Consider the following 25,026-nt stretch of genomic DNA (forward strand, 5'->3'; position numbering starts at 1 on the left):
TGCCTCAGTCGGCCTGCCTGTGAACTTGACCCATCACTACAAGCCGTCAGTCATCCAACGTCTTAGTACTCAAAGTATGGTCCCTGGGCCAGCAGCAGCACCGCCATCACCCTGGGGGCTTGTTAGAAATGTAGCCTCTCAGGTTCTACCCAGATTTCCTGAATCAGAACCTCTATTTATAGACTCTCAAGTGATTCAAACACAAATGCAAGTTTGAGAAGCACTGACATGCATGCCTGGCACATAACAGACATTTGAGAAATGCCTGTTTAATAAGCAGAATTTTATTTACCAGAACACTACTTAGAAAACAATCACACCTAAAGCAAGAAGACAGTTTAGATGTAAAAACTGAAGATGATTTCTGAGCCATGGGGCTGGTAACAGGGGTCCCCTGGGACCCCAAGATCTCTGGCACTGTCAGGGCTCATGAGGGCGGTGCTTTCTGGTTCCTTGAGATGACAAAGCTGAGTTTGGCTGCAAGGGGTGAAAGGTCCTTTGACCCTTCCCTGGGTTCGCTCTCACTTCCCTCTCCATAGGGGCTGCGTCCCAGCTTGGCAGGCAGCCCACGCTCTGTGCCAGCGTCCCCGACATCAGAGCCTTCCCGTCTCCTCTGGGGCTGCCAGCTCCCACTGCCGAAGCCCAGACAGTGGAAGTACTTGGCCAAGGAGGGCAAAACATCCAAAGACAGCTGCTGGGAGCTGTGTTCACGGGGCGCCTCACAGCCTGTCCACTTTGTAGCCAGCATCATGCAGCCAGCATCACTAAGCCAGATCTCAGAACCTGTACACACAGGCAGCGGTGAAACCTCACCATGTGAAGGGCATCTCAGGGGTGGTTGAACTGAACTGGGGGCTGGCTGGGGATCCTGAGGCAGTGGACCCTGAGTGCCTGGAGCGGAGTGTGAACCTCAGAGGGAGAAAGGCTGGGGGCGGGGGGCATGGGGGGAAGGTGCTGGGGCCCAGGGAAGGGACACAAATCAGGTTTGCCAGAAAATGAAAGCAGGTGAAAAGAGACACCCCGGTGGGTCATGAGAAAAGTGGGATTTGATGAGTTACGCCCCCTGCTCTCTTTTCTTGAGCCTTGTGGGTCTGGGGTGGTGAATGGCCATGAATGATGCTGCCTGGAAAGCCTACTCCAACCTAGCAGTTCCTCAGCAGCAGAGGAGCAGGGCCCGCGAGGCCCCATCAGACACGCGGGGCTGGCTTCCTCCCTCATAACGGGGGGTGTGCCAGGAGTCAGGGCACCCAGCCCGCCTTCCGTGGGGGCCAAGGGGCCTTGAACAACGACGCAGGAGGCCTGAGGGTTCCGCCTAGCCCTCAGGTTACACACTTCAAGGAGCTCCCTCTTACACTTAAGCTGAGGCTGCAAGGGATGAAGGGGACAGCGGGGGCCAAGGGGACATTTTGATCCTGCTGGCCTAGGCCAATCCATTTCTGCGGGGACGGAGAGGTGGGGTGTAGGGGGCCAAAGGGCTTTGATTGAGGCTGAGCACATCCCGGGGCTGATGCTCTGCCGGACATTGTGAGCAAGGCCACTCTAACCACAGGTCACTGGAAGAGAAGCCTGACCCGGGCAGGATCTCAGGTGACCCCTGCGGCCAGCTGCCCTTCCCGGCTGGACGCCTCTCATCCCGCACGGTGTGTGTGTGTGTGTGTGTGTGTGTGTGTCCACCACGGGCGCCGGCTGGTTACGCTGAACTGGCAACCACCATCAGAAGTCTTGCCCTATCCTGGCCAAGGCCAAAGGTCGATCTGTCCCTGCCCCCCGCCCCTGCCCCCCCCCCAGGCCTAGCCATACGTGGCAGACAGGCTGCTCCCTGCCATCACCCTCCACACTCTCCCAGGACATTCCGGCCCACGAGGAACATGCCCGACGTGCAAATCCCTCAGGTAATGCGGGAATTCGTCACCGGGGAACGTGGGCGATCCAGGAACGGGAACCTGATCGGGGCTGCGAGCTGGACAGAAGCAGCCCAGGCTGGCCAGCACGGCTCAGGTTGCAGTGAGCAGTTGCCCTGGGAAGACAGGAGGGCAGCGGGATGGAGCCCACGGGCAGCCTTGGGAGGGGGCTCCTCCCCCCCCCGTTCCTGGGGAAGGGACGGCAGAGACTGCGAAATCAGGTGGCTAAGACCAGGCTGACCACATGTCCTGGTCAACACCGGGGGTCTAGGACCAATGATGAACAGAGCCCCTGACTCTCAGAAATGTCACGGTCCAGATCATCTATTACACGGGCACCATCCTTGTGAAAGACCTGCAGATGGTTTCTTCTGGCTCCCTAATCCTACTTCCGGAACTTTCAAGCTCCTGTTTTACCCTACCTGGGCTGAAACTCAATGCATATCTCTAAGGTACAGAGGAGGAGCAGAGATGACTTTTCCCCCAGCCGAGAGTCTCCAAGGATAGTCCCAGGTCTGGTATGGACACCATCCTGGGCCACCTGCTACGGCCACCATCCTGGGCCACCTGCTACCTCTCCACGATGCCACCAGTGCTGGGACCGGTTCGCTTGTGACCATGGTAAAGAGAGATAGCCTTCAGCTCCCCACCTAGGAGATCACACAGCCCTCTGCCCAGTTTAAGGGCCCATGCCCATGCCCACTACACACCCCAGTAAAACCATCACTGGATGTCGGCACCCACAGAGGAAGGAAGGGGAGGGGAAGGATTAAGCTCTCTGGGTAGGGGGGCTTGGAGTGGGGAGGCACCAAGAATCAAAACGTTCTCTGACCTCTCTCTGCCCCAGAAGAGGTTTCAAGGAGCCCAGTGCGTCAGCAGACAGACCACAGCTTTGCGACTCAAAGCCCTTTTGCTATATGCCTTTTGCTGAGTCCTGTCTCAGCACCACCTACAAGCAGTGCATCACCTGCAGGGCCTGGGGGTTGTCCTGGGAGGGGGAGGAGGAGGAGGAAGAGAAAAGTCCACGGCACATGTGTGTGCGCTGGGACGCGGAGAGGTCAAAGCACAAGAGCTGGTCTAAGACAAGAGGCAGCCCTCTTATCGTGGAAATAGAAAGAGGGGAAGGCTGGCTACACCCGAAGCACCTATAAAATTATATTGGTCCATCGTAACCATGGAGCCCTCACACAAACACACGCAAATCTGGCCACTCATCCCTTGCCCCTTGAGTGCCTTTTTATTTTCTATAATTAATCGGGCAAGGGTGGAACTCGGGAGCAGTCCGACCGTGGTCAGAATCCTCAGCCCTCTCTCTAGAGACGGCCCACCGGCGGGCGGGGCGGAGGCGCAGCTGTCGGCGTCCATTACCTGAAGCATGTTGAGCAGCAGGCTGCGGAACTTGGTCCCCTCCACCATAAAGAGGGCCATCTTGTCGCAGAGCTTGGCGGCTGTGAAGGCAAAGCTGCGGTCGGACACAGCCTTCTGGTAGATGGTGCGCACGATCTCCCCCAGCATCTCCTCCGAGTTGGTGGAGTTCTGGGCCTCTTCCATGAAGGTGGTGAGCTTGGCGTCCACGTCACTGCTGTTGTTCCGCATGCTGTTCAGAATCTCGATCAACTTGTCCATCTTGTTCTGCTGAGGGCTGGTGGCCTCCACGGCCACTTCATCCTGGTGGGGGGGATGGGGAGGTGTAGGGGACAAATCGAGTGGTGCCTGAGTGGGGCCCGGGTTTTCGCCGAGGGTTTCCAGGTTTCCGTGTAGGGAGGCCTTGTCACCCTCAGAAAGGACCCTTGACACTTCTAGAACCAGCAGTCTGATCCCCTTGGGACCCGACCTCCACCAAGGACCCTCGGGCCCCAAGCTCCCTGTTACCTTTTTGCTCGGCCCCTGTGACACCCTGAGTGCATCCTTTTTTTGTGAGCTATAGCTCTTAAACCAGGTTTCTCATACACATTGGCTTGGTTTGTTGGATCTACCTGTCCATCAGCTGTCTCAACGTAGAAATGATTTAATGGGGCTTATTAAAGAAGAAATAAACTAACAGATTAGAAATTGGGCCAAGAGAAAACATGGGTAGGAAGACTAAGGTCAGGAAGGAGGTGGCATCACAAATGCTTTCTGTGTTGGTTAAAGGTGCCCACAGAGTGGCTACACCTTGTCCTCCAGACTCTCGGCTCTGGACTTATGATGGACTTCAGCCTGAGGCCCGTCATGCTCTCTGGGTATAGCGAGCCCTGTGACATGGCCTTGGCATCGTGTGCTGGCTTTTTACAACAAGTACCACACAGTAAGGAATCCTCCAAAGTGCCACAGAAACAACTGGCACTTCTCAGAGGGAAATTTCAGATGAAAAAACCCTACACCCATTAGAGGTTTCACTACAACTGGGACCAGACCTGCGCTGCAGGAGGAAGAAAATGGATCTGACAGTCTGAGAAGTACATACTCAAACACAGGAGACTGGTGGAGTGGGATGGACTTAACTGCTGGGACGTGAAACCAGGATTGAAGGGCAGGGTCAGGGGCACAGAGGGGGGCCCATATTTGCCATTCTGTCATCATCAGAAGAGCCCTGGGCAGGAGGCTCAGACCGGGGTTCTCAAACCTAGTCTCTGTCTCTAGTTGGATGGCTCTGGGAAGTGGCTTCACTCCCTGGGCTTCAGCTTCCTCCCAGATACATGAGGAGGTTAGATTTGATCGTCTATATAGCTTTCTTTGAGTCCTGCCATTGCCCGAGTCCACATCCTCCTGGTCCAGGAGTTCAGGAGGCTGGACCTGAGTGCAGTCTTTACAGCTGAAATACGGGTGTCACAGATGTACCTTATCTGTTCTATCTCTCCCTTCCTGCCCCATCCTAACCACAGACAGGAATAGTGGTTAGTGTGTAGAATAATCACCCACATGGGTCTTCTCACAGGTCATGACATTTGACAGACCTTCAGTCTGTCTACAAGGCAGTATTACACCACCTTGTGAATACTCATTTTACATATGGGTAAACTGGGGGCACAGAGAGGTGAGGTGGTTTGCCCAGGACCACCTAGCCAATCAAAGGCAGAGTGAGGACCCAGCTGGTTTGCTGGACTCTAAAGCCCGTGTTGTTTGCTCTGTGGCCCCACGGTTGCATTTAGCAGAACTGAAGAGAACTTAGCAATTCTCTCTCTGGCTGAACTGAAGCAATCTGTCCAGGAAACTCTTCAGGCAAAAACCACACACGGCATACACTTGAGAACCTCTCCAGGCTCCTACCTCTGGGACGTAAGGGAATGAAGGATGCTTTTCTCGAGGACCTCACAGAGCCTGCCTCTTGGGGAGCATGGGTGGGAGTGTGCCCCATGCGGAATGTACAGAGGGGCTGTAAGAGACGCCGGGCGCAGCATGTCAGCTTCCGGAATTGAGCGGGGAAGAGGTCTGACTGCCTTCTCCCAACTGAGTGTGGACCTGGCCCTTGGAGGTGAAAGTTGGAGGCGAGAAGGCAGTAGACAGAGGCTGGGTAGAAGCCGGGAACTTCGAGCTCCGCAGAAGCCCCAAAAGGAGGACTCCATGTAGCCTCCCCAAGCCTGGGAAAGTTGGGGACAAGCTGGCCTTTCCTGGGAACACTTCCTCTCCAAGGTGACCTTACCCGCACCTGTGGCTGGGGATGGGGAGTTAGGGTGAGCAGAGTGGACCTAACGTTGCCAGGGACAGAGCCCCAGCTCTCCTCTGGAGGCTCGGGGCATCCTCTTCCTGAATGTGTGAACCAGGCTCTGGAGGCCAGGGCCAGGAGTAGGGTGAAGAATGACACATGCATTCCAAATTTAAGGGGGCTCTCTTTCTCAGGGCCATGCCCATACAGGATGGGCACCTGAGCGATGCTGACAGTGAGTGCCTCCTTAAATCTTGCCCCCTCCCATCCCCAGGCCCCTCCCTGCTGCTGGTTGGTGAGGGAGGGGAGTGGCAAGGCTGAAGCCAGCCTGCTGCACTCTGTCCCACTCACCTTTGCTCTCCTCTGGCAGGGAGCACAGCCTGGCTGGTACTCACCTTGGGGAGAAGCATTCTTATCTCACAGGCTCTGTGTTTTCCCCAGATGCCCTTTAGCACTAACAGGGTGGCATCCGCCTCCAGATAATGCTGTGGCGGGACACGACACATCAGGCCTGTCTGCCGCCCTCCCATCACCTGGAGGTACATGCCTCTTCCCCCACCCTTCCTTCTCAGGCTGGAGGCTGGTACCAAGTGTCCAGCCTGGCCTCTTGCAGGGTGGAACGTGCTGGAGGGAGTTCACATGCAGAGCTGGTCTGCCTTCTGTGGACCAGGGGTCTCTCGGGCAGCAGAGAGCAGGCGCTGGTCTCTGCCTGCGCACGAGCCTGCCTCCACACGGCTCCCCAGGCCCGCACCCCCAGGCCCTTCCACCCAGGTGCCTACCTCGTGCTGTCTTCCCTGGTGCAAGAGAACAAGGAAAATTCAATTACCGGTACCTTTTCTTTCAGCCTTCGCCGCAGCCTGTCTTTGGAAGACTGGAGCAGGGTAATTTTGGGGCGCTCCCCGCCGCGCTCGGGAATAATACTGTCTTTAAGCTTTGTCTCGGTCTCTGGACACCCCGGCTGCAGCAGGGTGAGCCTCTCGGAAGCCACCAGGGCCAGGGCATCAGGGCTGCGGGGGGACTCGAGGCCGCCGTGCCCAGCGTCCCCCAGGGCGTCCTCGAGTCTGGGGCTCTCCGTGGGCACGGTCTCTTTGGCGTTGCGGTGGGCGCCTGCCTTCCCCTTGTCGCCGGAAGGATGCTCCATGTTGCTGTGGTGCCAGCGCCGGTTCTGGCTATAGCCGTGGTGGCTGGACCTCCCTGAGGGGTGGGGCGCCGAGCCCCCCTGGTAGGATTTCTGGTGGTCCCTGTTGTGTTTGGCACTGCCCGGCGGGTGGTCACTGTGCTGCTGGGGCTTGTTCCCTCCTGGGGGTCTCTGCTGCCGCCTGCCAACCAAAGGGGAAAGACAAGAGAGGGTCACTGGGGCCGCTGGCCAGGGTCCCTGTGTCCAAATACCTGCAGAGTAGTTCATTTCTTCATTCCTCAGCACTCTCACTGAAGGCCTCCCATGCACCAGGCTCTGCACTGGGGCCTGGGGTTACAGCGAGAATGTGACAGACAGGGCCCTACGATGACTCAGGATTTAAGTCAACTCTTGGCTTAAAATAAGTGTTTTAACAAGTATATTATCAAGGGTGAAACAGATCACCAGCCCAGGTTGGATGCGTGAGACAAGTGCTCAGGGCTGGTGCATTGGGAAGACCCAGAGGGATCGGGTGGAGAGGGAGGTGGGAGGGGGGATCGGGATGGGGAACACATGTAAATCCATGGCTGATTCATGTCAACGTATGGCAAAAACCACTACAATATTGTAAAGTAATTAGCCTCCAACTAATAAAAACAAATGAAAAAAAATGAGTGTTTTATTCCCTTATTAGAATATGCATTAATACATGTGTAGGAAACAAAATTAAAGTGATACAATTAAGAGTATACAGCGAAACTTCCTGACTGTTTCCAGACCCCTAGTATGTTTCTTGAAGCAACAGTTCCCATTTTGTGAATATATTCTATGCATGTTCCAGGAAAGATGTGTGCACAGAACTGCGTCAGATAGTGCAACTGAAAGTCGTTCAGTTGTGTCCGACTCTTACAGTCTAACTCTCCAGGCCAGAATACGGGAGTGAGTAGCCTTTCCCTTCTCCAGGGGATCTTTCCCACCCAGGGATCGAACCCAGGTCTCCCGCATTGCAGGTGGATTCTTTACCAGCTGAACCACAAGGGAAGCCCAACTGAGCCACAAGGGAAGCATCAGATAACGTTATAAGCATTGTATTAATGATGTTTTAACCATCATGGCCCGGGAACAGTTATATCTTTTGTTAAACAACCTTTCTTTAGGTACACTGACATTTTCACCCCCAAGCCACGAACAAAATATGCTATAAGGAGACTTTCCTGATTGTCTAGTGGTTAAGAATCTGCCTGCCAATGCAAGGAACACAGGTTCAATCCCTGGTCCAGGAAGATCCCACATGTAGCGGAGCAACTAAGCCTGTACACCACAGTCGTGAGCCTGTGAGCTGAAACTACTGAAGCCGGAATGCCCTAGTGAGATCTGCAGCAAGGGAAGCCACCACCACGAGAACCCTGGGCAACTAGAGAGCAGCCATCCCCCCGCACCCCAACCACCACAACGAGAGGAAGTCTGTGCAGCAACAAAGACCCAAACGAGGCCAAACATAAATAAATAATTTTTAAAAATGCTATAAGAAATTATTACAGGCTGAATTGTGTTCCCTCCAAATTCGTATTTGAAGCCTCAACCCCTGGGACCTCAGAATGTGACTGCATTTGGAGTGAGGGCCTTTAAAGATGTGATTAAGTTAAAATGGAGCTGTTAGGGTGGGTCTCAATCTATTGCCATCATGTTATGGTAGCCAGAGCCTTGTACTACAGATGTGATATTTAACATGGTAGTTTTCAGCAAACAGGCTCACTGATTTACTTGACAGTTTCAAAGCAGAGAGTCTCATCCTTGAGTAAGTGAAAGCTGCTCAGTTGTGTCCGATTCTTTGCAACCCCATGGACTGTACAGTCCATGGAATTCTCTAGGCCAGAACACTGGAATGGGTAGCCTTTCCCTTCTCCAGGGGATCTTCCCAACCCAGGGATAGAACCCAGGTCTCCCGCATTGCAGGCAGATTCTTTACTAGCTGAGCCACAAGGGAAGCCCAAGAATAGTGGAGTGGGTAGCCTATATTTTCTCTAGTGGATCTTCCCGACCCAGGAATCGAACCAGGGTCTCCTGCATTGCAGGTGGATTCTTTTCCAGCTGAGCTACCAGGGAAGCCAGAGATTCTCACATGGAACAAATCTGGGCTGTGCATCATGGGACAAACCCCAAATATTTTGATCTGGAGACAAAAAGAGAGCAAGGGGGTGGGGGGTATCCTGGGGACCCTTCAGTCTTGCGCCAAAGGGCTGCTTCCATCATGGATGTGCTTCTGTATTCCACCTGTTTTGCCCTAATGGTGTTTTCCACGTCATAACCTTATTTGATGCGCAGTTGGAGAACAGGATAACCGTGAGCCTCTCAAAGTTGTAAAGTGAGTGAAGAAAGTTTATGGAGAGAAGCTCTACATTCTAGCAAATGAGGCTCCCATCCCATTCTGTGATCCATCTCTTTGCACAATACAACAGACCTTCACTGCACTGCATTTTATGAACAAACTGTATTTACTTGCTCTAAAATTATTATTACTTACATAAACTCAATTTCAATGTTCACTTGATAATTCTGTATCTCTGAAAATTTGGGGGTATCTTGGGTTTGCGGTTAAGTGGATCATTTTCCCATTAAAATTAATGAAAATTTTTTCATTGAAAAGCTTTTCCCTTCTACCAGTATCAAATGTTGGCGAGGATGTGCAGAATAAGGGAACTCTTGTACAGCACTGGTGGGAATGTAAATTGGTGCAGCCACAGCTACAGTATGGAAAACACTATGGAAATTTCTCAAAAAAATAAAAAACAGAGCTACCATATGACCCAGCAACTCCACTCCTGAGTATATATCTGAAAAAGCCAAAAACACTAATATGAAAAGATATATGTACCTCAGTGTTCCATAGCAGCATTATTTATAATTGCCAAGACATGGATACAACCTAAGTGTTCACCAACAGAAGCTGTGGTATATATACACAATGGAATACTACTCAGCCACAAAAAAGACGTAACATTTGCCATATGCAACAACATGGATGGACATGGAGGGCATTATACTAAAAGGGAAAAGACAGAGAAAGAGAAATACTGTATGATATCACTTATATGTAGAATCAAAAAAATACAACAAACTAATGAATATAATTAAAAACAAGAGGGACTTCCCTGGTGACCCAGTAGCTAGGACTCTGCCTTCGCATTGCAAGGGTCAAAGGTTCAATCTCTCGTGTGATCAAAATAAAAGCAGACCCACAGATATAGAGAACAAACTAGTGGTTACCAGTGGGCAAGGGCCATATAAGGGTCTGGGAGTGGGAGGCACAAACTCTTGAGTGTAAGATAAGTGCAAGGATGTGTTATACAACTTGGGGAATATAATCCAAATTTTGCAATAATTGTAAATAGAAGGTAACTTTTAAACGTTGTATAAAAATAAAATAAAAAATTAAAAGAAAAGCTTTCCCTAGGTGGCAGGGTTTTGAGGGGCAGTTAAAATTGTTAAGTGAGGGTTTCCCTGGTGGCTCAGTGGTAAAGAATCTACTTGTCAATGTAGGAGACACAGGTTCAATCCCTGGCCTGGAAAGGTCTCACATGCTGCAGAATACCTAAGCCCCGGAGCCACAACTACTGAGCCTGTGCTCTAGAGCCCGGGAACCGCAACCACCGAAGCCCACGCGTCTGTCTACAGCCTGTGTGCACAAGAGAAGGCCCCAGGGCGAAAAGTCCATGCACCACAGCGAAGAGCAGCTCCTCACTCGCCGCAAATAGAGAAAAGCACCCACAGCGATGAAGACTCAGCACAGCCGAAAATAATAAATATGGAAACATTTTTAAAAAGCGCTTCTTAAAAAAATTTTAAGAGTAAAGTTAAGAGACAAGTGTATAGGTTTCTTTCTATACACACAAACAGTAACTTATAACACACTGTATATTAGAAGCATGTTTTTATTAGAAGTATGTTTTTGGAGGAAAATTCGACAATTTGTTACAAAAGCCTCTAAAACATGTAAACCTCTAGCCCTTGCAATTTATCCACTTGTGACAATTTATCAAAAGGAAATAATCAAAGCACAGGGATGTTCATCACAGTTGGTATAGAACAGAGGAAAATGGACGGTGAAATGACGAACATGGTGAAAAAGTTCACTCTGTGGCAAGCGTGCTGTGTGTGCAGCTCAGCGCTAGTTTTTATGGCAAGTATTTATATGCATAGAAAAATCTGGAAGGATGCTCAACGAAATGCTAACAGTCATTATCCCTGGGGGACGGGATGAGGACTTTTCTTCTTCATTTGTGTTTTCTAAATGAACATAAACTTATTTTTCTAAACTTTTTATTATTATGAATCTATATTCACATGCAGTTGTAAGAAAGAAGACCGAGAGGTTTTTTTTTTATCCTTTTCCCAGCTTCCCTCCATGGTAACATCTTGCAAAACTACAGTTCAAGATCACAACCAGGATTCTGACACTGACTCAGTCAAGATATAGAACATTTCCATCACCACCATCTCCTGTGCTGTGTTACCCTTTCATAGACACACTTCTCTCCCTTAGCCCCTGGTGACAACTAATCTAGTTTCCATTTCTACCATTTTATCATCTCAAGAATGTTATATACATACAGCATGTGACCCAATGGGATTGGCTTTTTTCACTTAGTATAATTCCCTGGCGATCCATCCAGGTGATCGCATGTATCCACAGTTGCTCCTTTTTCACTGCTGAGTAGTGTTCCATGGTGTGGATATATCAGTGAGTTTAGTCACTTACCCAGTGAAAGACATCTGGGTTGTTTCCAATTATTGGCTATTGTGCAGAAAGCAGCTGAGAAAATCTGTTCACAGATTTCTGTGTGGACATGGTTTTCATCTCTGTTGAATAAATCCTTGTAAGAAGCATTGCTGTGTTGAAAGGTGACTGCATATTTAATTTTTAAAGAAGCTATCAAACTGTTTTCCATAGAGGCTGTACCATTTTACATCCCCACTAGCAATGCAGAAGTTTTCAACCATTGTTTCTTTGGGTCATTTTCAGTTACACCCTTTTTTCTGCTACCTCCTGGATGACATGCCTGTTGGATTTTTTGTTATGGTCTTCTAGGTCTGTGAAGCTCATTTCATTCTTTTCTATTTTCTCACTGTTGCTCAGACTAGATCATTTCTACTGTTTCTTTTCCAGGACACTGTTCTTCCCTTCGGGTGCTGAGTCCATCCACTGAGTTTTCCTTTAACTCTGAAGTTTTCACTTGATGCTTTGTTATATCTCCTACTTCTTTGTCCAGACACTTTTTTTTTTTTGGGTGTATCAAGAGGGTTTGAAGTTGCTTTTGGAAGCATTTTTATGCTGACTGCTTTAAAATCTTTGTCAGACAATTCTAACATTTCTGTTATTTTGGTATTGACAGGTATTGTCTTTCTTCATTCGAGTGAGATCTTTCAAGATTTTGGTATGACAGGAGACTTTTGGTTGAAAGCTGGACGGATCGGGCATTATTTGATGAGACTTGACTTAATCAGCTCTTCCTGTTTGGCTGGCTGCTTCTGCTGGCATCCTCCGACCTTGGTCTGGTAGTAGAGCTGCACAGTCTCATTACTGCAGGGTTGGGGGAGAAGTCAGGCTTCCCGCCATGCCTTCTCTGACACAACAAGTGGGGGGTACTCTAATGCCGCCCACAGTGGGGCTTCTGGCTCCACGCAGACACCTCCCTAGCCAGGAGGAGGAGGGTGCCTCACTGCTGCTCCCCACGTAGCCTCCACTGACAGAGAGGCCGGGGTGCTCAGTGATTCCCAGGGACGAGTCCCAGCTGCCCACTCGGCTTCCCTGACCCCACCCTGGCGGGCTTTGGGTGCCTGGTCACAGCCTGGAGAAGGTGGAATCTTGGTCCTTCATTTGGCCCTCTGGCACGGGTGGGATGGAGCTCGTTTCTTCTAGGGCGTTTGCCTGAAGTAGAGCAGCTTCTGCCGCAGAGTTTTCGGTCCTAAGAGGCTGCTCCTTTCTGGCTTGCTGGCTGCGGAGGGCAGGCTTCCGCTGGGGTCATTCTGGTCTGTCTGCACCTGTGGGTGCTTCTGGGCTGCCAAATACTGTCACTCCAAGTCTGAAATTAACGAGGCTTAGAAGAAAACTCACTCAGTGCTGTGTTACCCCCTCAGGACCAAGGTCCCCAGCCAGTCTGCCTTCTCTCTGCCCTTCAGTGTCCTCTTGTGTTTGACTGTACACAAAAATCCAGGGCTTTTAGATGTGTTTATTTTAATAATCTGAGTCAATAGGGCTTCCCAGGTGGCGCTAGTGGTCAAGAACCTGCCTGCCAATGCAGGTTAGACATCAGAAGACATGGATTTGATCCCCGGGTCGGGAAGATCCCCTGGAGGAGGTCACGGCAACCCATTCCAGTATTCTTGCCTGGAGAATCCCATGGACAGAGGAGCCTGGCGGACTACAGTCCATAGGGTTGCACAGAGTCCGAAATGACTGAATCGACTTAGCACGGCGTGGTAGAGTCAAAAGAGGCAGCCCCTTCAGCCAATCCCACCATCACCACCACCACCGACTGGCCTAAGGCATTCAGTTTCCTCCCTAACAGTCTCATCTGAAACACAGGAATCAGCATGGGCCTAACACTAAGTTCTGGAAGAAGGTCAGTTTGCATTCATAGCAGGGGAATCCATCACCATGGGCACCTGGGCAAAGGGCAACAGGGACAAGCTGGGCCCCACCAGCAAGGTGACTCACTGTGCTGGGCTCCTCCCAAGACCACCAACCGGCTGTGATTGCTGCTGGACGCCCGAGACACAGGTCAGCTCAGGGGTCTGGACCCCTCATTCGGAGAAGCCCTGGGAGAGCAGACGAAATTCCACGGCCTGCCAACTCCCCAGGACTTTTTGTTGAGACTTTTAAAAAATTCTCCCTACTTTTTTTTTTTTTTTTTACTTTTATTTTTTAAATTTTGTTTTCGTTCAGTTGCTAAGTTGTGTAAGACGTTTTGCAACCTCTCGGACTGGAGCACGACAGGCTTCTCTGTCCTTCACCATCTCCAGGAGCTTGCTCAGATTTGTGTCCGCTGAGTCAGTGATGCTATCTAACCATCTCATCCTCTGCCTCCCTCTTCTCCTTTTGGCCTTCAATCTTTCTCAGCATCAGGGTGTTTTCCATTGAGTCAGCACTTGCATCATGTGGCCAAAGTATTGGAGTTTCAGTTTTAGCATCAGTCCTTTCAATGAATATTCGGACTGATTTCCTTTAGGATGGACTGGTTGGATCTCCTTGCAGCCCAAGGGACTCTCAAGAGTCTTCTCCAACACCACAGTTCAAAAGCATCAATTATTCGGTGCTCAGCATTCTTTTGGTTCAACTCTCACATCCATCCATGACTACTGGAAAAACCATAGTTTTGACTAAACAGACTTTTGTCAGCAAAGTGATGCCTCTGCTTTTCAATACATTGTATAGATTTGTCATAGCTTTCCTTCTGAGTGTCTTTTCATGGCTGCAGACTCTGTCCGCAGTGATTCTGGAGCCCAGGAAAATAAAGTCTGTCACTGTTTCCATTTTTCTCCCATCTATTTGCCCTGAAGTGATGGGACTGGATGACATGATCTTAGTTTTTTTGAACGCTGATTTTCAAGCCAACTTTTTCACTGTCCTCTTTCACCCTCATCAAGAGGCTCTTTAGTTCCTCTTTACTTTCTGCCATTAGAGTAGTATCATATGCATATCTGAGGTTGTTGATATTCTTCTGGCAATCTTTAATTCCAGCTTGTGATTCATCCAGTCTTGCATTTCACATGATGTACTCTGCAAAGAAGTTAAATAAGTAAGGGAACACTATACAGACTTGTACTCCTTTTCCAATTTTGAATCAGCCAGTTTATTCCATGTCCAGTCCTAACTGTTGCTTCTTGATCCACATACAGCTTTCTCAGGAGACAGGTAAGGTGATCCAGTATTCTCATCTCTTGAAGAATTTTGCACAGTTTGTTGTGATCCACACAGTCGAAGGCTTTAGTGTAGTCAATGAATTAGAAGTTTCTCTGGAATTCTCTTGCTTTCTCCATGATCCAGTGAATGTTGGCAATTTGGTCTCTGGCTCCTCTGCCTTTTCTAAACTCAGCTTGTACATCTGGAAGCTCTCGGTTCATGAACTGCTGAAGCCTAGGTTGAAGGATTTTGAGCATAAGTTTGTTAGCATGTGAAATGAGTGCAACTGTACAGTAATTTGAACATTCTTTGGCACTGCCTTTCTTTGGGACTGGAATGAAAACTGACCTTTTTTATTCCTGTGGCCACTGCTGAGTTTTCCAAATTTGCTGATATATTGAAGGCACCACTTAAACAGCGTCATCTTTTATGATTTTAAATAGCTGCTTTACACTGATTGACCTTTTTTCCTTCCACTCTCTGTTTCTTTGAGTGTGAGTAATTTTTAAGCCCAGAGAAGAACCTTGGAAATTCCCTGGCAGATAATGCTTGATTCTCACAACTTCTGTCATCCTTATTTAGAATTCTTTTGCTGCCTGCAACTATGGCCCAAAGAATGCCCCCCAAAGGACAGTTGACCAAGCCCTTCCCGGGATCTGTCTTGAAACTGGCTTCCTACTTACCGTATCAGGAATTCCCCTCTCTCTGCCCAACATCCTCCCAGTCCTCCTCCCCACCTCTCAAAAAATCCCACCTCTTTCCACCCAGAGGAGAAAGGAAGTAATTTCTACATGGTGGTCAAGATCCTGGAAAGAAATAAGCCTAGTTGTTGCAGAGGTTCTGCTACTGTTTTCTGGAAATTGTGTGGGGCCTGGAACTCCACGTCCTGCTGGTTCAAAAAAACCTTGGAGGGACTTCCCTAGTGGTCCAGTGGTTAAGAATCTGCCTTGCAATGCAGGGGACTCAGGTTTGATCACTGGTTGGGGAACTAAGATCCCACATGCCACATGGCAACTAAGCCCACATGCCACAACTACTGAGCCTGCCTGCCGCAACTGCAGAGGCTGTGTGCCCCAGTGAAGATCTTTTGTGCTACAACTAAGACCCAATGCAGCCAAAAAAAAAAAAAAAAGACCTTGGAGCCAGCCAGTCCTGTCAACAAAGCAATGACCAGGAAGAATGCCCCAGGTCACTGAGCACCAGTGGGTGTTCTGAGACTCATTCTGCCTGAGTGGCAGCTCCTTTGCACACGTGGAGTGATGTCTGCAGGAGGGAAGGAGAGGTTTGGGGCTCCACCTTCGAGGGTCTGCTCCTAAATGCGGAGACAAAACTCATGAATGCAAAAGGGGGAGGGCTGTTATGGGGCTGGATGGCAAATGAGGTTGGTTGGGTGGCCCCTAGGAGGGCAGGGAAGATGCCCCTGGAGGAGGGGCACGGGGCACGGAGCCCTTTTTGCTGCTTAGTTTTCAGGGTTAGTGACTGTTGGGACTGGTCTCTATGTGCAGGTCAGTCAAGAACCTTTCTTCCCATTTTACAGATAAGTCAGCTGAGGCTCAGTGAAGAGAAGTCCCATAGCAGAGAGCCTCGCAGAGGCTCTCAGGAGTGTGTCCAGCCAAGTAAGTGGGTCATGGCTCCCAAGCGTCCAACCTCCTGTCTCCCAGGTGCCCTCAAATCTAGCCCCCTCAGTAAAGAAGGGCTGAGCTATCACGGAGACCCGCTGTGCCGATGATCCCTTGAGGCCCATGACCTTGGCCTGGGAACGGGCTGAGAGGGCCTCAGCCCCTGGACCAGACTTGGGGCTGGGCCTCGGGCTCCAACAATGGAGCCCCGGCTCCCCGGCTCTGGCCATTCACAAATATTTGTCAGCGGTCGCTGGCTGAGCCGGCCAAAACCAACTTCTCTCCTCTGTGTGCTGGCCCTGGGTCTCGTCGATACTTCCCTCAGGGGCCAGCTGGCGGCTCACCACGAAACCTGGGGTTTAGGTTTGGCTGATTCGGGATGAGCCGCTGTTGCTCCCAGCGGCAGGGAAGGAAGCCGCATTTGGTCTCTGATCCCCGGCTATGTGGGTCCAGGTTTTGGAGACATACTAGATGTGCAGCCGTGCCAGCCAGAAAGGGCAGAAATCCTCCTCAGGACTTTTGCTCAGGATGTTCAATCTTGGGGTGGGGGGTAGCTTTCTCTGGTGGGTGTGAGGCAGGGGGAATGGCTTAGAAGATAAGAGTAATATTCCATTTGTGCTCCTGGCAACACCTGCTGTTAGGAAAATAATGCTTGATTTTTTTTTTTGAGAATGGAAATTGTCAGTATGCTTTTTCCATCACTCATTTAGTTTATTCTTTCTTCTTTGGGTTCTGAAATCAGATGTCTTGTTTCACTCTCAGACTGCTCTCTTTTATTAAGAAGGGGGAAAAAAAAAAGTTCTCGGAAGACCACAGCTGCGTTTTGGGAGGTGGGTGTAGGGAGAATAACTTCAGATTTTGTTTTTAAAAACGATTTTAACAGCAGTCCGAAGGCAGACAAACGTCTCTCTGTTCATTTTTTATTTCATAATCTTTCCCAACTAGATATTCGGAGGGCCACCGACTTATTATGGTTCTCACAATGTCGGACACTTCACCACATAATTTGTAGGTCTGCTTAAAAATTTCTGAAAGCAAAATTCCAAGGGCAAGTGGTTTGAAAACTATGCACGGGCTCATATTTCTTGCCTTCAGAAAAAGTGATGACTGCTTATTACTAGCTTAGGCGCCTCCATTCCTGCCCACCTACACACACCCCACATGGGTCCCACCTCCTCTGCCCCAACCTCTGAGATGGAGCAGGGGCTGAGCTGAAATGAGAGGGATGCTTGGCTTAGCTCGGCAGGCGGGGCGCGGAAACAGGGGCCGCCCGCCACACACGGCTGCCCCAGTCTGCAGAGAATGAGAAGCTTAGCAAGGAAAAGCAGAGAGGAGACGCACTTCCCTCTTCAGGGAGCCAACGGAGGGAGACATGACATTAGTTTAAACCACAATGATCAGGGTGGCCTGTGTTCACTGAGCACCTACGATACACTCGGGGCTGAAAGAGTTGTTGGAAATCCACAGAGTCTGCTCTGCAGGACACTCCTCCTCTGTCTGTCTGTCTGTCTGTAGGACTACAGCCAGCTCCGAGCCTGGCTCAGGGCTGTGTGTGGGGGAACGGTGCAGGGGTTCACCCCTCCGTGTCTCTGTCCCTAGCTGTACTGGCCTCCAGCTCAGGGGTGGCTGTGAAGATATACACAAGGGCCAGCACAACAGTCTTACGGATGAGAAAACCAAGGCTCAGAGAGCTTGCTTCGCTCCCCTCAGACTGTCCAGCTAGTGGCAAAGCCTGTCCCGGACCTCTGATTTGTGTTTCTGCTGTAAGGTGCTGCCTGAGACGCTGCATGACTGGATTTCACATGACTATTCTGAGGTCTCAGGAGGTCTCAGGTCTGGAGAACCGGAGCATCATTAGCTGCTTAGACAACGAAACCGCCTGTAATTGCCATCATCCACAGGATGCAGGGACCACAGCACCCTGGCCGGCTCGCTCCTGCACCGGGTCCCCCGACGACCCGAGAGCGGCATCACGTGCTTCAGGAACACTCCCGCCGCCATGGATGGTCAGCCAAGCTTTAAGAGGCTCCCACTCCAGCAGACTGTACAGGACCCCCCTTTCGCTCAGAGTTGGGTAGGAAATGATTCAGGACTGAGGTCCCTGCCCAGCCAAGGCAAAAGCTCATGCAAGGAGCTCAGTCTTCCATGGCACGGAAGGCAAGCTTTAGAAACCAAATGTTCACCTGGCCAAAGGGATGCTTAGAATGAAAGTGAGAGGGTCTGACTCTGGACCCTGAGGCAGAGAAAAGACTTTCCTTACCAACTACAGAACTGAATGAGCGAAGGAAGGAGGAGAAAAGGCAGGTTCATTTATTGCTTCATTAATTAAACTCAAGATTTGGCTCTGCCTGGAGGTTAAGCAGAGGTATCAATGGGCTTGCCCAAGGCCATGCAGTTCCTGGAACACTCCGAGGGAAGCTGGGAGTTGCGGGGGTGAGGTTGGGCAGTGTGTATGACAAAAGCTTATTCAGCTAAGGAGTCTCTCAACACCTCTCCTAACCTACCCATGCTTCGAGGCCCAGATCTGCCCAGGAGCCTTCCCCCAGCTCCCAGGATGCCTCCTCTATTTCTAGACTCCTAACGAGATCATAGTCTGGCTTCCCTTGTCTCTGCCACCTATGGCCTTGTGCATTCCTCTTGCACACCCTTAAAAGCATCTACTTTATTCAGAGCCTTTTCTAAATCTCCCCCAGGGGTCTGTGGTGGGGCTGGGCACTCATTCATGCCTGAAGTGAGCCCCACAGCGAGCCAGGTCCTGGGGACACAGTGATGACTCCGACACAGGGCTGTGTCCTTACAGAGCTTGGCATCCATGCAGAGAGACAGACACCACTCCGTTCATTACAGAAACAGGTATCTGGCTACAACCAGGCACAAGAGTCATGGAGGGAGGGGGGCAGAGAGCAGCACAGAGGTCTGTTCCAGCCTGATCCTGGACACAGGACTGGCCCCACGATCTGTGGGACCCTGTGCAGAAACAAAAATGTGGGCCTCTTGTCCAAAAACTGTCCAGACAGCTACGGCAGAGCATTAACCCAAGTGCAGCCTTTGGGAGCATGAGTCGCAGCGTGAGAGCACAGACTGCACACCTGAGAAGCCAGCCCCGCCAGGAAGGCTGCCCCGAGGAACGGGACTGGAGCCGAAATCACAAGGATGCGGAACGACAGTAATGAAAACACGCTAACACGTGTGAAGCGCTAACCACAGGCCAAAACAGCTTTCATTGACCCCAGGAGGGCAGGACTGCTGTTCACTCTGCTTTACAGAGACATCAGTGAAGCATTGAAAGGTGAGTACTTGCCTAAGGCCACACAGCTTGCAAGAAGCAGCACGTGGTTTGAACCTAGGTAGTCCGGCCTGAGAATGAGTGCCCTCAACCACCATGCTCTCTTGCCTCAAGGTTTTGCTGCCTGTTCCAGGGTTCTGGGGTTTCCCAGGTGGCACAGTGGTAAAGAATCCGCCTGCCAGTGCAGGAGACGCAGAAGACTTGGGTTCGACCCCTAGGTCAGGAAGATCCCCTGGAGGAGGGCATGGCAATCCACTCCAGTATTCGTTCCTGGAGAATCCCATGAACAGAGGAGCTCGGTGGGCTACAAGTCCATAGTGTCACAAAGAGTCAGACACGACTGAGCACCTAAGCATGCCCGCACACAGCTGGGTGCTGAGGGTATGGGGCAGCCCGGACACCACCGCTGAGCAAGGAATCCAAATCTGGAGAACCCCAGGCCATGGCCAAGGCCAGTGGGGGAGGGGTCGTGGGCTTGGCACACACCACACACGTGGTGCAGAAACAAAGGCTGAGCCAGAGGCCACTGGGGACAAAGAAAGCTGAGGCCTGAGAGAGGGGGAAAGCCTGGGAGGGCTCTGGACCGGGCGTTCTGGGTCGAGGTTTGGAAATCCGGCCTTCCAGCCTTGGCTCCAGTGCGTCTGGGGAAAACCACAGAAGCCACATGTGGCCCTCGGGTTTCCATCTGCGCTGGGAACAGTCCTTTCCCCACCACAGTCTGCTAGTTCCTGTGGCTGGGGCCCATGGGACAGGGTTGGGGGGAGCTGGAGTTTTCAGGTGGCCCGCTGGCTTCAGCCCTGCACTGGGGTGGGGGAAAGAGCTGTGGGCTCCTTCCACCCCCCTGCATCATAGGGCAGCACAGAAGGCCACGGGGAAACCGCTTTCTCTGGGCTATTAGATGGTCTCTGAGTCTCATTCCACGGTCAGGGCATATCTGAGGGCCTCCACTCAACCCCCCTGAAAATTCAGGGCTCACAGCACCAATTAGCTGGGTAGCTTGGGCAAAGAACCCACCTCCCCATGTCTCAGTATTCCTGCCTGCAGAATGGGAACACCAGATCCTCACTCAAGGTATTTCCTTAGGTGGCTTCCCACCTTCTCCGCATTCCTGCCAAGATCATAAGGCCAACTGACATTACAATACAATCAAACCCTGGAGAGACTTTGGGGAACAAAGGCACATTATAAATATGAGGTATTATTTTGGTTCCAGGGTGAATCAGGCATTCCAAGAATCCTTGGCCTCATACGGTCTGAGGCAGCGTGATGTCATGGGAAGAACACGCGGCTGCCCTAGCGGACTGTTTCCAGGGAAAGGCCCTCGCCCTTCCGCCTAGCCCAGCCAAGCCTTGCAGGCTCCTATCTGGCCCGTGGACCCTCAGTGCAGCCTGCTGGCGGGTCCAGGTATCCCCGAGCTAGATGCCCATGCTGGGTGCACTCTGGGTCTGGTGGACAGCAGTCACAGACACAGGTAAATCCCAGCTGGGACCCTCCATTTTCCAGCTAAACTGAAACTGTAGCTAAACCAAGTCATGCCAATCAACATCAGGAAGCACAATGTGGCCATGCCATCTTTCTGGAGTCTGCCCACTCCCACCCACTGTTTCTAAAGAACCAAGGAAGCCTGGCTATGGGTATGAATTTGCCCCACCTGTGTGGCCTTCATCCATAGCCCCTCACTGCCTGGAATACAGAAAATGCCTAATACAAACCCCTAGGGTATTTACCAAGGCGCAACACACTGTCGTAGTTCAAAGTCTGGACTCTGGAGGCAGATTCCCAGAGTTCAGATTCAGGCTCTGAGTTGTGAGCTGTGCAATGTTGGGCAAGTTCCTTAACCTCTCTGGGCCTTGGCTTTTTCACCTGTAAAATGCAGACAAACAGAGGACCCATTTCATAGGGGTTCCTGTGAGTTTTAAAGGAGTTGATGTATATGTTATATTAATGTTGTTTCTAATAAAATGACACTGTAGGCTTTCCAAGCAGGATAGTATTGAATCCATCAGATGGCTGGAGGAAGTGATGAGCACTCGTGCTCCCATAATACAGGTGGGAAAAGTGAGGCTGTGCGGCAATGGGCTTTTTCAAGTGTTAGCAATCAAGGATGAAACACTAGATGTCCAGCTTCTAGTTTTGCTTTTATTCTGGTTTCTAAAGGCTGTATGTTGGACATAATCTCCCACCGTGAAAGTTCTCATCACCAAATACCACCATCACTCCGAGAGAAGTCCTACCCAAGGCTTATTGGGCTATCTCCAGTGACTTCTTGGACTCCCAGCCTAAATAAAGCCTGGCCATCGAGTCCACCACAGTTGGCCAGCGGGTAACCAACTGGCTAGTTCACTTACTCCACGGGCTGACTGACTTTAGAAGCCCAATCGAACTAGCACTTTTCACCATCTGTCTTAATCTCACCATCTTCAGGGAGTGGAACCGCCTCAAACTGGCTTTCAAACACAAGACAAGGAAGAGGAAGGATGGGGAGAAAGTCCCCTAAGAGTTGTTTAAATACCAGGTGTCGCCAACTGCTGAGTCCTTCTGAACTATGGAGGAGGAAGGCCAGAGACACAGTCCGAGATGACCTCAGGAATAACGTGCTCAGTTCTCACTGCCCCACAGGAGAGGGGACTGCCTGGGAATGTGGTGAGCTCCCCATCACTGGAGGTGTCCAAACACAGATCAACCGTTAGCTTTGGACACCTCCTATCCCTATCCTGCCCATTCTGCAATCACTGCCTCCTCTGTGAAGCCCTACTGGGTTGAGCAGGAGTCCCTACCTGGAGATGCAGTTGGAGGCAGTGATAACACGGAAGTTGGACACCTGGGTTCACATCCTGGTTTTGCCCCTGTCTAGCTGGGTGGTCGTGGATAAACTGTCTGGACTTTCTGCCCCTCAGCTGTTCTCTTAATCAAATGGATCTCACAACTGGAAAATAGGTGGGGAGGAGCTGAAAGAGATAACCCCAGGGCTTGGCGATAAAACCGTGCCCACTCACTCCTCCATCTGGGGCCAGCCCTGGGTAGCCAGGTGAAGGAATGATGGCTGCGTGGGGGAAGTGGAGGACCCCAGGGTGGTCCCTGAGCTGGTCTGGCTTTGTGGGCAGAGGAGCACCGCTGCGCTTCCAGCTATCAGCCCCTGTTCTCGCCCTCTGCCACCCTCCGAGGACAGCCTCCTCCCTCGCAACTTCATTACTGACAGGTCTGCTCTGTCCCAGAAGGGCCGTTTCTTCCACCCCGGGAGGGAGAGGAGATGTGAAATGCAGTTAGCTGGAGCAGGGCGTCCCCCGGGGTCACATTTCTCGGCTGGGGCTAGTGGGACTGACAGGTCCGAGGCGAGACGTTCTGGCAGAGGGAGAACCACTCGGCAGCTTCACACAGCTCCCGGAGCCTGTTCGGGACACCGGGCTGGGTTCTCGGCCTAGAATCTCCTCCAACGCCAGGACAGTGCTGATGGCTTTCTCATTAAACACCCATCGGCCAGGAGTCGGTGTGTACATACATGCAGGGACATTCAGACAGGTGACCAGGACCTACTCTCCCTAGCTTCCAAACACAGGGTCCTAAAGCTTAGAGCAGTGAGTTTACAATCAACCTGGGACTTTCCCTGACAGCAGAAAGACAGCTAGCAAATTTAGAAGGAAGGATGGAATTAGAAAATCATCTGGCCGTCACCATAATAGCAATTCTTAAGCAAGAATCATGAGTGGAGGCTAGTGGGTGAAAGTTAGAGGAAAACAGAATATTGGCATCATCTCAAAGGACCTACCCACAGCTATTTCTTAATTACAAAGGGAAAACTCATAATTTTACAGTGGAGAAACTTGGCAGACAAGGCTATAACCAAGGAAGCAAAGTCAACATCACCAGTTCTGGGGTGAAGGAACAGCACCAGTGTTCTGATATGAAGCACTGAGAAGAACGGAGTGTCCCCCAAGTGCATAGAACCTGAGCCTGATCGAGAGGAGGCATCAGAGAAACCCACATGAGGGACCATCAACAAAAACAAGGAGTCGTTCTTAAAGAGAAAGGTTAGTGTCATGAAATACAAAGACTTGTGAACTGTCCCCAGATTAATAGAACCTAAAGAGACATGATAATGGATGCAACCCCTGCTCCAGGACCACTGGAGGCAGATGAGTAAGGACTGTGCAGTAGATATGGTATCGGTGTTAGTTTCCTGATTTCGACCATTGTACCGTGGCAATGAAGGAAAAATATCTTTTTAAAGAAACACGCTGTTAAGTATTTAGCGGTAAAAAGGCATTCTTGTGGCAAGTCCTTCTCACTCAAGTCAGAAAAAAAATGTATGAGAGGGAGAAAGATAAAGCAAATGAGATAAACTGTTAATATTTGAGGAATCCGGGTGAAGAATACACAAGGATTCTTTGCACAATTCCCACAGCTTTTCTGGGAGTTTGAGATTTTGTTGAAATCAGAAGTTTTTAAAGATGAGCAGGATCTGGTTAGAAGGGAAGAAGTGGAGAGGGCGTTCCAGAAGAAACCCAGACTTCACAAAGGGTTGGTGGCCATTTTCCTTAAGTCAATTTCTTATGTCCCAGGCAAACTAAAGAGAATACAATAAAATTAATTTCTGTCAATCAATTGAGGGTCCTGCTTCACCTGGCAGCAGGTAAAACAGCAGAGACCCCTCATTTTGTAGGTAGGGGTGGCCCCAGTGGAGGTGCACACAGAGCTCACTGTGCAATCGTGTCCTCAAGACCGGGAAGATTCCTTAACGGAGCTCAAGCAGCTGGGCATCGTCTGAAGGGCAGTAGTCACCAAACCCCTACATCCCCAGGACAGAAGCCCAGGTGGACCCATTGCACCATCATAAGCAAGTCAACCTGCCCTTATGGGTAACACCTAGAGCTTCTCTTGTAGCAGGACTCTGTTCCCCAGGGTGGGCCTCAGGAGACCTCGTCCCTCAATGAGTGGAAAAAAGGACAAATTTCTATACTTCTTTTTACACCCGTGGAAACTGAGGCAGTTTAGTGCGCTGGTTGCAGACTTAACCCACTGTTTTAGACTTGAGAACTCCTCTCATCACCTTGCAGACACCCTCAGGAATTAAAACAATATTTTGTTACTTTCAGTGGTACATGGCAAAACGCTATTTTATGTAAAACATAGCCTTCAGATTAATATGGGGAGTGAATACTGAAAGTTCATATTCAATATGATCTTTAATAACATTTCTGATCAAAGGCAATATTTAACCTTCCCCCACTTACCAAGTGATGCCTTCTCCTTCATTTATTGTAAATAAGTTACGAAAGCAAAAGCATAATTTTCTACAAAGAAATTTCAAAATGACATATTACCATGTCACTGCGGCTTTGGCACCACATACATGCTCACATGGAGGCTAACGACAGTCTAAATAAGGCAGAGAAAGAAACAAAAAAGCAAAAGCTGATTTCGTGGCCCACTGTTTGGAATTCTTAAATTGTATGTTTGTTTAATAAAAATCAACTGGTTTGTTTTTGTAATTTTCTTGCTTTGTTTCCAAATGACGAGACGTGAGAATTTTCAGGAAGGGCTTGCAATCACTTTGTCCACATAGCAGGGCGTGAGC

General features: G+C 50.4%; 1 protein-coding gene and 1 long non-coding RNA gene across 8 annotated transcripts in view; one reads left to right on the forward strand and one right to left on the reverse strand.

Moving 5' to 3' along the window:
* The window catches only part of CTIF (cap binding complex dependent translation initiation factor), a 316,461-nt gene that overhangs the window by 97,059 nt on the left and 194,376 nt on the right, over positions 1–25,026 (reverse strand). For 5 of the 6 annotated variants that reach the window (XM_070452588.1, XM_070452584.1, XM_070452585.1 and 2 more), the window contains 2 exons: positions 6,353–6,845; positions 3,270–3,569 (listed from right to left, as the gene is read on the reverse strand). In XM_070452588.1, coding sequence (XP_070308689.1) covers positions 3,270–3,569; positions 6,353–6,845 — 793 coding nt within the window. The remainder of the gene's footprint in view (positions 1–3,269; positions 3,570–6,352; positions 6,846–25,026) is intronic. The other variant, XM_070452587.1, reaches the window with a different exon arrangement.
* On the forward strand, positions 1,809–3,850 carry LOC139030364 (uncharacterized). Of its 2 annotated transcripts, none has more exons than XR_011482706.1 (2): positions 1,809–1,892; positions 2,360–3,850. It is a non-coding gene; the product is annotated as an uncharacterized lncRNA (long non-coding RNA). The 2 variants fall into 2 exon arrangements; XR_011482705.1 differs by having other exon boundaries at positions 1,813–1,892; positions 2,354–3,850.

The sequence above is a fragment of the Odocoileus virginianus genome, chromosome 22, assembly GCF_023699985.2.
Source record: "Odocoileus virginianus isolate 20LAN1187 ecotype Illinois chromosome 22, Ovbor_1.2, whole genome shotgun sequence".
NCBI classification, from domain to species: domain Eukaryota; kingdom Metazoa; phylum Chordata; class Mammalia; order Artiodactyla; family Cervidae; genus Odocoileus; species Odocoileus virginianus.